Genomic DNA, 12,047 nt, shown 5'->3' on the forward strand with positions numbered 1-12,047 from the left:
ATTTTATAATTTAATTTATCTGTTGAATCTTGAAAAAGCTCTTTAGCCTAATTGTTGCTTTTTAATCTGAGGAAAGGAGATGATGATATTGCTCACATTATTCATACTTTATTAATTTATTTTTTAATTGACAAGTAGTAATTGTGAACATCTATGGGGTACAGTGTCATGTTTTGATCTATGTATACATCGTATAAAGATTAAATCAAGTAATGTTTTGATCTATGCATACATTGTAGAAAGATTAAATCAAGCTAATTAACATCTCTATCACCTCACCAACTTACCTTTTGTGTGTGTGTGATGAGAACATTAAAAATCCTTTTTTAAAGCAGTTTTGAAATATATAACACATTATTATTAACTCTGGTCACTATGCAGTGCAATAGGTCACTAAAACGTATTCCTCCAGCCTGAGACTTTGTAGCCTTTGATCAACACCTTCTCTCTCTCCCCACAGCCCCTGGTAACCACCTTTCTACTCTGTTTCTATGAGATCCACTTTTTTAGATTCTATATATAAGTGAGATAATTTATTTTTATATTTTGCCTCATTCAGAAGACCATTTGAGGCTGCTGACAAAAACTGCAAATAAAATAAAAATAGATGAGGAAACCAAGGTGCTTAGAAAATCAGGATAAGAAAAGAAAAGAAAGCTGGAGTAAATTCAGGACCCCAATCATTAAGTTGCCAAATTTGGTGAAGGTGGACAGAAGTTTGCTCTAAGTAAAGAATTTAAGAGAGTTAGTTACAAAATGAGCACAATCTCTAAGTGTTTGTATTATCTCAGCAGAAGCGTGCTTCTTCTTTCTCTGAAGATGTGAAGGCTAATTGCCCTTTAGATCATCAAAGAGGAAGGTGCTAGATGGTGAGTAGGTCAATGTCAACAATAGTATTTCCATGTGGACGTGATATCCTATCTCATGACTGCTGTTTCCTTTATTGTCCTCCTTGCTGACCAGTGGTGAACTCACTGAAGGGCAGGTTAGCAAACACAATCCAGAAGGGTGGGGGTATCAGGCTCTCTGATTGTCTCACTTAACCCAAGGATCGAATTTCAAATATTTAGAGGCATGGATGGATAGAATATCTTTTATGCAAAGTTTCCTCAAATCCTGTTTCTTCCAAATGAACTTTCAATACAATTTGGACAGCAGAGATATAGCAGTAATCTGTTCTGGCAAGACCCAGAAGTGTAGATAACCTCACGCAGAGGGGAAAACTGAGAGCCTCCTATACAGTATAAGGAGTTCAAACAGACACAAGGCTTGAATAATCGTCACCTCTCATTTCATCCAAAGTGCCTCAGGCAGTGACCACAGGCAAAGTCTACATTATCCTATTGTTGTCAGTCAGCTCCAGTAAATGAAGAAGTAAACAATCAAGATCCCAAAGTTCTATACATTGGGAGCATGGGCTGTGATTATCCTAGCCTGAAATGTTTTCAAAGCAGGTCTCTCCGGTTGCTCATAGAGACCATTAAAAAGAAAGTAACAAAGCACTAAAGAACATCAAAGTTTAAGTAATGTTTGTCTCAATGGATTAGTGACCACACATCCCCTCAAATAATAGGATGGTTTGACTTGCTGGGTGTGATTACTACATGTAGACCCTTGAAACATTTGGGGATTAAATGAGATGCTCTTAGTGAACCTATTTTGTAAAGTGCTATGAAAATTCCAGTTGTTATTATTATCAGAATCCCATCTGTATGATAATCAGCAATGGCTCTGCTATGACACACAGGCTTGCCTGAGTGAAAAACGAGGCCCCAGAAATCATACAAGTGAGCCCCGACATCATGGGCTGCTATATAGTAATAATGAACAACACAATTGTCCACATGACTCTCAGAGTCTTCACTGAGATTCTCCAGTGTGGAAACAGTGGCACCCACCTCGTCCACTGATGGGTAAAGGGCAAAGAGCTCGGCCTGCCTGTTGGTCCTCCGGGCCTCCTCGTTCTGCTTCTCAAAGTCCTCAGCGCTCACTTGCTGCAGGAGGTTTTCTAGCCGCTTGTCAGGCTGCAGGCTGCGGAGGTCAAAGTCACAGGCAGTGACGGGGCCTTTCCCAGACACGTCGCACAGCACGTTTAAGTGGCGGGGGCCTGCCTGTGAGAGAAAACAGTGGGTCTTTGTGAGAGAGACAGCAAGTCTAAAATGAGAACTGAAGAATCTTGGATGTCTCAAGACTGCTCCAATTTGGGACTACAGAATCTCAGCCAGGCCTCAAGTCTTCTGAAGAAACTGGGGATTTGACAAGAATGACATCTCAGCTTCCTGGCTGGACAATAGTCTTCTTCTCACCTGGAAGCAGGTAGTTACTCATCTTATGCAGACAAACCAGTCCTGAGGAAAGCACTAAAAACAGTACTACATTCCTATCGGTTGTTGGCTTGTTCTTTCCTGGGGCTGGGGGGGCCAAGCCTCTCAATGAACCATGCTCATGTCTCACGCCAGAGCAAAACAGAGCTGGAGGAAGTTGTAACAAAAAGGAGACTGGGCCAGGTGCAGTGGTTTATGCCTTTAATCCCGGTACTTGGGTAGACAAGGTGGGAGGATTGCTTGAGGCCGGGAGTTCAAGACTAGCCTGGGCAACACAATGAGACTCAGTCTCTTAAAAAAAAAAAAAAAAAAAAAAGCAAAACTTAGCCAGGCATGGTGGCGTGCACCTACAGTCTTAGCTACTTGGCAGGTTTAGGTAGGAAGACTGCTTGAACCCCGCCCAGGAGTTCAAGGCTGCAGTGAGGTATGATTACCTTGTTTGTTTTTTTTTAAAGACCGAGTCTTGCTGCGACACCCAGGCTTGAGTGCAATGGCGCCATCTCAGCTCACTGCAACCTCCGCCTCCCAGGTTCAAGCAATTCTCCTGCATCAGCCTCCCTAACAGATGGGACTACAGGCGTCCGCCACTACATCTGGTTATTTCTGTATTTTTAGTAGAGATAGGGTTTCACCATATTGTCCAGGCTGGTCTGAAATTCCTGACCTTAGATGATCCGCCCCCATCAACCTCCCAAAGTGCTAGGATTACAGGGGTGAGCCACTGCGCCCGGCCCCATTTAAGTCTTTAATCCATTTTGGCTGCTATGTAATATGATCACAAGTGACATCCTCTCATGCTTTGCCATATTGTTTTGACAGAAGCAAGTCCCAGGTCCCACCCACAGTCGGGGATGAACATCACAAAGGTGTGAACGTCACAGGCCCAGATGATGGGACAACCATAGAATTTGTCTGCCATACTAATTTTCTGATAATAATTTAAAGTGCACATCTAGCTTCTGTAATAATGTACTATTTTTAAAATATTGGGCTCATGCCTGTAATCCCAGCACTTTGGGAGGCCGAGGTGGGCGGATCACCTGAGGTCAGGAGTTCAAGAACAGCCTGGCCAATATGGTGAAACCCCATCGCTACTAAAAATACAAAACAATTAGCCGGGCATGGTGGCCAGTGCCTATAATCCCAGCTACTTAGGAGGCTGAGGCAGGAGAATCGCTTGAACCCGAGAGGCGGAGGTTGCAATGACCCGAGATTGTGCCACTGCACTCCAGCCTGGGCAACAAGAGCGAGACTCCGTCTCAAAAAATAAGTAAATAAATTATTGTATTAACTTTTTAAAACTGTAAAAATCAACAGAGAAAAAGATTACAAATGACCCTACAAGTCACTAATTTCTTGGTGAAAATTTTTTTTAAAGTTAGGCCAGTTCTAATTATTGTGCTTCTAAGCTTCTAAAGTTAAAGTGTATTTAATAAAGCCAATAGGAAAGATTGGATTTTTTTTTTTTTTTTAGACGGAGTTTCACTTTTTTTGGCCAGGCTGGAGTGCAATGGCTCAATCTCAGCTCACTGCTGCCTCTGCCTCCCAGGTTCAAGTGATTCTTTTGCCTCAGCCTCCCGAGTAGCTGGGATTACAGGCATGCGCCACCACGCCTGGCTAATTTTGTATTTTTAGTAGAGACAGGGTTTCACCATGTTGGCCAGGCTGGTCTTGAACTCCTGACCTCAAGTGATCCGCCTGCCATGGCCTCCCAAAGTGCTGGGATTACAGGCATGAGCCACCACGCTTGGCCACGATGACTTCTTCTGCAATCCAGCCTGGGTGACAAAGTGAAACCCTGGCTCATTAATTAACTAATTCATTCATTCACAAATAAATAGATAGGAGACTGCACTGGGAAATCAAGAGACCCTGTCTTAATCTCCACTCAGAACTTGGTTTTTGAAACTGGAAAATAAGATGATTTGTGAGGACCTTCCAAATTAAATTGTGTATATACAGCAAAGCTGAACGTTATGCTTCCAAAGGTCGATGTGGGAGTGGGCAACACTTTTCTACGGGAATTTGGTAACAGTTATTGGATGAAGCAACAACAACAAAAAGGAAAAAAATTGCTATTCAAGCTGTGTCCACTTTTGGCTGCGGTGTGCTTTAAGAAAACAACCTTAAATCAGTCACAAAGTGGATGTTTTATTCCATTAGGAATGTCTTTGTAATTGGGAACTCCATGCCTTGAACCAAAGACTCAGCAAAAAATGTATAACTGTAATCAACTATATGTTGTAGGACTACACATGGATTAATGGTAAATATCTATAAAATTTATGGCAAAATGTTATTCTCAAAATTCTACTAAATGGACATACTACCAGACAATTTCTCCATAGTACACATTTTTTGTGACATCTACCTCACAAAAGTACTGCTCTACTAGATCATAAATCTTCCCCAAACTGAATGTGCTAGAAATAATCAATATTAACACTTCGATTATTAATACTTTTGTTTTTCTTAAAATTTATAAGAGTTTAAGGAAAATGACCTTAATTTCCCAAATTTATTTAAAAGGACGTCAAGATACATACAAGTAAAAAAAAATCTAACATTACTCATCCCTTAATCTAGAAATTTCACTTCTAAGAATTTATCCGTAGGGTATAACTGGCAAGTGTGCAAGAATGTGAGGGCAAGGGCATCTCTGAAACACTGTTCGTGATAGCAAAACAATAGAAGTAAACTAAATGCCCCCAAAAAGGAAGTATTAAGAGATTTTGGAACTTTCATAAAATAGAATGTTATGTAGCCATTAAAAGAAAGAACCTGGCCAGGTGCGGTGGCTCATGCCTGTAATCTCAGCACTTTGGGAGGCCAAGGCCGGGGGATCATGAGGTCAGGAGATCGAGACCATCCTGGCTAACATGGTGAAACCCCGTCTCTACTAAAAATACAAAAAATTAGCCGGGTGTAATGGCACATGCCTGTAGTCCCAGCTACTCGGGAGGCTAAGGGAGGAGAATCACTTGAACCTGGGAGGCAGGGGTTGCAGTGAGCCAAGATCGTGCCACTGCACTCCAGCCTGGGCGACAGAGCAAGACTCTGTCTCTAAAAAAGAAAGAACACGTATTAATTGGAAGAGAAAGATAATCACAGTATATTGCTAATATGAAAAAGGAAGTTTTGCAATATTATGCATAATATAATCTAATTTTTATAAAATCTACGTGTACCAAGGAATCTTATCATATACTTGTTTAAATTTTATAAATCTAACTATGTGGCCTCACCATTCTACTCAATAAGAAGGTGCACAAGAATGAGAGTGGAATTGAAAACATTGCTGTCATCTCGCAGTCTGAGATTCTCTCCATGATGAGTATTCCAATATTTCAAAACAAACAACTTTTGTATAATTTGGCTCTTTAAAAAAATTTAATAGACACATAATAGTTGTACCTATTTATGGAATACAGTGTAATATCTCAATACCTGTGTACAATGTGTAATGATCAAATCAGGGTAACTATTGTACCCATTGCCTCAATTATCATTTCTTTGTGTTGGGAACATTCAAAATCCTTTCTTCTAGCTATTTGGAAACACAGAATAAATTATTATTAATTCTAGTCACCTTACAGTACTATCAAATACTAGAACTTATTCCTCCTATCTAGCTATAATTTTGTAACCGTTAACCAACCTCTCTATTCCCTTCTCCATCCATCCTTCCCAGCATCTAGTTACCACTTCTACCCTCTACTTCTATGAGATCAACTTATTTATCTTCCACATATAAGTGAGATCATGCAGTATTAGTCTTACTGTGCTTGGCTTATTTCACTTATCCTCTAGACTCATCCATGTTGATGCAAATGACAGGATTTCATTTTTTTATGGCTGAATAGTATTCTATCGTGTATACATGCCACATTTTCTTTATCCATTCTTCTGTTGATGGATACTTAGGTTGAGTCCACGTCTTGGTTACTGTGAATAGTGCTGCAATAAACATGGGAGTGCAGATGTCTCTTTGATATACTGATATCCTTTCCTCTGGACATATATCTAGTAGTGAGACTGCTGGATCATATGATCAAGTTGGCTCTTAAACACAGACAGTGGGCCGGGTGCGGTGGCTCACACCTGTAATCCCAGCACTTTGGGAGGCCAAGGTGGGTGGATCACCTGAGGTCAGGAGTTCGAGATCAGCCTGACCAACATGGAGAAACCCTGTCTCTACTAAAAATACAAAATCGGCCAGGCGTGGTGGCGCATGTCTGTAATCCCAGCTACTCGGGAGGCTGAGGCAGAAGAATGCTTGAACTTGGGAGGCGGAGGTTGTAGTGAGCCGAGATCATGCCATTGCACTCCAGCCTGGCAATAAGAGCAAAACTCCATCTCAAAAAAAAACAAAAAAAACAACACAACACAGTGACTTGAGTTCTCTGCTAGTATGCTGCCGGAAAGCGTGTGCTTTGTGTGTATGCTGGTCTTCACCTATTGTTTCTGGGCTCCAAATTCACCCTTTTATGCCTTGTTCTTTGATGCTGGGTCAGCAAATCATATTTCCGCTGTGTCTGCTGCTCCCTTTAGGTTCTGTCAATAGGGAGCGCTACAGGGTTACCGGATGGTTCAAGGAGGTCACCTTCGTAGTGACAGCTGGTTCTAGCCTTCAGGTTCTTCTGGTACTTCCAGAATCACCCTTATCTTACCTCCTTGAAGGTATCAGCACCAGCCGGGCAATTTCTCCTCCTGTGAGGTGTGAGTCCAGGCTCCATGAGGTTTTTCCCTCTGAGATCTTGAGATAACACCACCAGCTGGGCAGTGCCTTCTCAGGGATTTCAGTCCTTGTTCTCAGGCTCCTCTTCTGAGCTTCTACGTTCTGACAACTCCAAGATCTTCCCCTAGACCTGCAGTCCTCAAATTGTGGTCCTGGGACCAGCAGCATCAGCATCACTTAGGAAATGCTAATTAAAAAGTATGAGGTTCACCCTCCAGACCTACTGAATCAGAAATTCCAGCAGACAGGGCCCAGCAACCTATATGTGAACAAACCCTCTGGGAGATTCTGATGAAGCTAAAGTGGAGAACCACTGCCGTATACCCCAGCCCCAGGGTGGTGTGCTGTTTTCCATAATGACGACTTTACGATAGCCTCCATTTTTCCCTTTTGGTTCTCTCAGACCTCCAAAACCGGTTTAATCAATTCCCTGTGTTAAATTTCTTCTGTTGAAATACCTACCGTGGCTTCTGTCTGACTAACATTAAGAGGAACAATTTAATTGGTCAGCATGTAGGGTGAAAATGGAATTTAGTCAAAATTACTGATGAAAAATTCCTCAAATCTCGCATAGAGCAGAGCATCCAGGTATTCTATCCCTCAGTAAGCCTGTCATATTTAGCGCTGGAAATGATGGCTGATTCTACTGTGAAGCTCCAAGTAAGTAGTGGGCTTTGCTTTAGGGGGACCACCTTGTCTGAAAAATTAGTATTATTTAAAAACCTCGAATCATTTCCAGCATGGTGAGATTCCTGTATTATGAAGACACATGGAAGCTGAAAACTATATTAGTTTACAAGAAGTTCTGTGCAAACTTGAACCAATTTTTTCTTCTCAATTTTATTTTTCTCATCTATAAAATGGGCAGGTTGGACAGCTCAGTAGTGTTAAACACATTCACACTGCAGTATAACCATCACCAGCATCCATCTCCATAATGCTGTTCATCTTGGAATGCCGAAACTCTACCCATTAAACAATAACTTCCTACTCCTCCCTCCCCCAGCCCCTGGCGACCACATTTTGTTTATCCATTCATTATGGATGGATACTTGGGCTGCTTCTACTTTTTGGCTGCTGTGAATAATGCTGCTGTGAACATAGGTGTATAGAGCTTAACTTTTGGAAACATGGAATTTATTTGGCTATTATTATTTGGCCGTTTTATGCAAATGAAGGCTTGCTTTCTTTCTGTCTTCTATTTGTTAGAGTGTTTGCTGGAGTTCTTCAAATGACCCCAGGCATTTAAAAAATTAGTTACAGAATAGTGTTAAAAGTTCATTTCACAATATGTACACTTTAACCTGAATTTTAAACTGTAATTACTTTATAAGAATAATGACAACTGGCCAGGCGTGGTGGCTCACGCCTGTAATCCCAGCACTTTGGGAGGCCAAGGCGGGTGGATCACAAGGTCAGGAGATCAAGACCATCCTGACTAACACAGTGAAACCCCGTCTCTACTAAAAATACAAAAAGAAATTAGCTGGGCGCGGTGGTGGGCGCCTGTAGTCCCAGCTACTTGGGAGGCTGAGGCAGGAGAATGCCGTGAACCCGGGAGGCGGAGCTTGCAGTGAGCCAAGATCGTGCCACCGCACTCCAGCCTGGGCGACAGAGCAAGACTCTGTCTCAACAACAACAAAAAAAATAATAATAATGACAATAACAATAACAGTGACCAGCATTTACTAGGCACTAAGTGTACTTGGCATTATTCTAATTCTTTATGGATATTAACTCATTTAATACTCAAATAACCTCATGAGTTAGTATTACCATCCTTGTTTCCCAGGGGAGGAAACTGAAGCCCAATAAGTTTAATTATCCTGCTTGACGTTAGAGAGTTAGTACATGGTAGAATCACTAGGAGAATGCAGGTATTCTGGCCTCAGCATAGAGCTTTTCATTACTCTGTAGTTTGCCTTAGGGGCACCAAGAGTCTCTGCAGGAACTGTCGTAGGGATGGGCCCAAGGTGTCTCTGTCCCCCAGTTAGAGCTTTTCCACTTTTTTCTATTTTAATCATTGGGTTTCTGGGTTTTCATTTGAACACCAATTTCTATAGCTACAAATAAGTTTGAAAAAAAAATCACTGACTCAGATGGTAAAGTTCCTCCTACTCAAACTTTCTATGAGTCTATCGTTTATTCTAGTTGGTAAAATTGACAGCATGCACTGGGCAGAAGAGCCCAGTAACCTGGTAACCATGTTTGTTGACAGGAAATACCTGAGCAGCGGGTTCACTGCACTCCAAGGTTTCCGACTCAAACGTCTGTTTCGGAAGCGTCTTGTGAAAATCTTTTCGAGATCCAGTCTTTTTAAAGCCACAGATTTCTGGACTTCCTTGGTTTCTTTTATGGTTGATATTTAATTTGGAGAGAGAAAGAGGGAGAGAGAGCGGCAAACCATTAGATTAAAAATAAAAGTAATGGCTTCAGTGTAGACATGGTGCTGAGAGAGCTTTCAAAGAGGGAAGCAATTATAATTCCTCACATTTAATTATACTCCAGGCCTAATACAAGGCTCTGTTGTAATGAGATACAAATTTACCCCCTGGCTGGCTCATTATTAAAGGGAGGCATGGCCTGGGAAAATGCCACTTCAGAGGTGCGGTCATTTCAGCTGCGGGGCATTTGGCTCCGAGCTGAAGCTAAACTATGACCCTAGTGTATAAGTGGCTGGAATAAATCTAGCAATGTGCAGAAGCCACAGATAGAGATCGTTTGAAGATAAAAATAGAGAAAACCATTTAGTCTTCACATCAATGTTCTTAATAATGAATAAAGCAGGCGGGACATGGTTAAGAAAAAATAAAAATAAATGATTTATCTTTGCAACCATCCTCAATCTCCACTCTATGAACTCTGTTAAAGTTGTGTTGAATAATATACAGCTATGGAAAGAGTTTAAAACAGAATGTCTAGCCCTGTCACTGAAGAAATGAGACAGACCATCATAAGAAAGGTAAAACATATAAGTTGTCAAGTGATGACTAGAGAAACCAACATGTGTATTTCCCATTTTTATGACTCAAAGACATCTTTGGAAAACTTGCTGCAAAGTCAAGTGCACAAACACGCCATTTTTATTTTTATTGAGGATACAGGATATCTTATCTTTTATTTTTTTCCAACTTTTATTTTAGGTTCAAGGGATACATGTGCAAATTCATTACATGGGTAAACTGCATGTCACTTAGGTTTGATGTATGAATGATCCTGACGTCACCCACACAGTGACCACAGTACTCAACAGGCAGTTTTTCAACCCGCACCTGCTTCCATCCTCCCTTCTCTAGTAATCCCTGGTGTCTACCGTGTTATCTTTATGCCCACGTTTACCTGATGTTTAGCTCCTGCTTATAAATAAGAACATGTGGTATTTGGTTTTCTGTTCCTGTGTTAATTCGTTTAGGATAATGGCCTCCAGCTGCATCCGTGTTGCTGCAAAAAAACCCCCATGATTTTGTTCTTTGTTATGGCTGTGTAGTATTTCATGGTGTATATGTACCAAATTTTCTTTATCTAGTCCACTGTTGATGGGCATCTAGGTTGATTCCACGTCTTTGCTATTGTGAATTGTGCTGTGAGGAACATACGAGTGCATGTGTCGTTTTTGTAGAACAAGTTATTTTCCTTTGGGTATAGACCCAGTGGTGGGATTGCTGGGTTGAATGGTAGTTCTGTTTTAAGTTCTTTCAGAAATCTTCACACTGCATTCCATAGTGACTGAACTAATTTCCAACATGTTAATTTTTGCCTTTTTTTTTTTCTTGAGACAGGGTCTCGTTCTGCTACCCAGGATGGAGGGCAGTGGTGTGATTATAGCTCACTGCAGCCTTGAATTCCTAGGCTCAAGCAATCTTCCCACCTCAGCCTCCCAGTAGGTGAGAGTATAGGTACACGCCACCATACCCAGTTAATTTTCTTTTTCTTTTTCTTTTTTTTTTCCATTTATTTTGATGTTTTGTAGAGACACAGTCTTGCTACATTGCACAGGCTGGTCTCAACCTCCTGGCTTCAAATAATCCTCCTGCCTCAGCCTCCCAAAATGCTGGGATTACAAGCATAAGCCACACGCCCAGTCTATTTTTTGACTTTTCAATAACAGGCATTCTGACTGTTGTGAGTTGGTATCACATTGTGGTTTTGATTTGTATTTATCTAATGATTAGTGATGTTGAGCATTTTTTCATATATTTTTTGGCCACATGTATGTCTTCTTTTGAGAAGTATCTGTTCATGTCCTTTGTCCATTTTTAAATGGGGTTGTTTTTTTGCATGTTGAATTATCTAAGTTCCTTATAGATTCTGGATATCAGACATTCTTCAGATTTACGGTTTGCAAATATTTTCTCCTATTCAGTTGGTTATCAGTTTACTCTGATGATAGTTTCTTCTGCTGTGCAGAAGCTCTTTAGTTTAATTAAGTCCCATTTGTCAATTTTTGTTTTTGTTACAATTGCTTTTGGGGACTTATTCATAAATTCTTTAGCAAGGCCAATGGCCAGAATAGTATTTCCCAGTTTTTTTCTCTAGGGTTTTTGTAATTTTAAGTCTTACATTTAAGTCCTTAATCCATCTTGAGTTAATGTTTGTATGTGATTAAAGGGAAGGGTTCAGTTTCAGTCTTCTGTATATGACTAGCCAGTTACTCCAGCACCATTTATTGAATAGGGAGACCTTTCCTCATGGCTTGTTATTGTCAACTTCGTCAAAGATCAGATGGCTGTAGGCGTGCAGCTTTATTTCTGGTTCTTTATCTTGTTTTATTGGTCTACGTGTCTGTTTTTGTACCTGGACTATGCTGTATCGGTCACTGTAGCCTTGTAGTGTAGTATGAAGTCACACAGTGTGATGCCACCGGCTTTGTTCTTTTTGCTTAAGATTGCTTTGGCTATTCAGGTTTTTTGGTTCCACATGAATTTTGGAATAGGCTTTTTTTTTTAAGTCTGTGAAAAAATGATGTTGCTAATTAAGATAGGAAT

At 40.8% G+C, this 12,047-nt stretch overlaps 1 protein-coding gene across 1 annotated transcript in view; it reads right to left on the reverse strand.

Annotated features, from left to right (window-relative positions):
- DOCK8 (dedicator of cytokinesis 8) overlaps window positions 1-12,047 on the reverse strand; it is a 249,536-nt gene that overhangs the window by 148,657 nt on the left and 88,832 nt on the right. The window contains exons 5-6 of the mRNA XM_008963393.4: window positions 9,288-9,411; window positions 1,899-2,111 (exon numbers count right to left, since the gene is read on the reverse strand). Coding sequence (XP_008961641.3) covers window positions 1,899-2,111; window positions 9,288-9,411 — 337 coding nt within the window. The remainder of the gene's footprint in view (window positions 1-1,898; window positions 2,112-9,287; window positions 9,412-12,047) is intronic.

This window comes from Pan paniscus, chromosome 11 (assembly GCF_029289425.2).
Source record: "Pan paniscus chromosome 11, NHGRI_mPanPan1-v2.0_pri, whole genome shotgun sequence".
Lineage (NCBI taxonomy): Eukaryota > Metazoa > Chordata > Mammalia > Primates > Hominidae > Pan > Pan paniscus.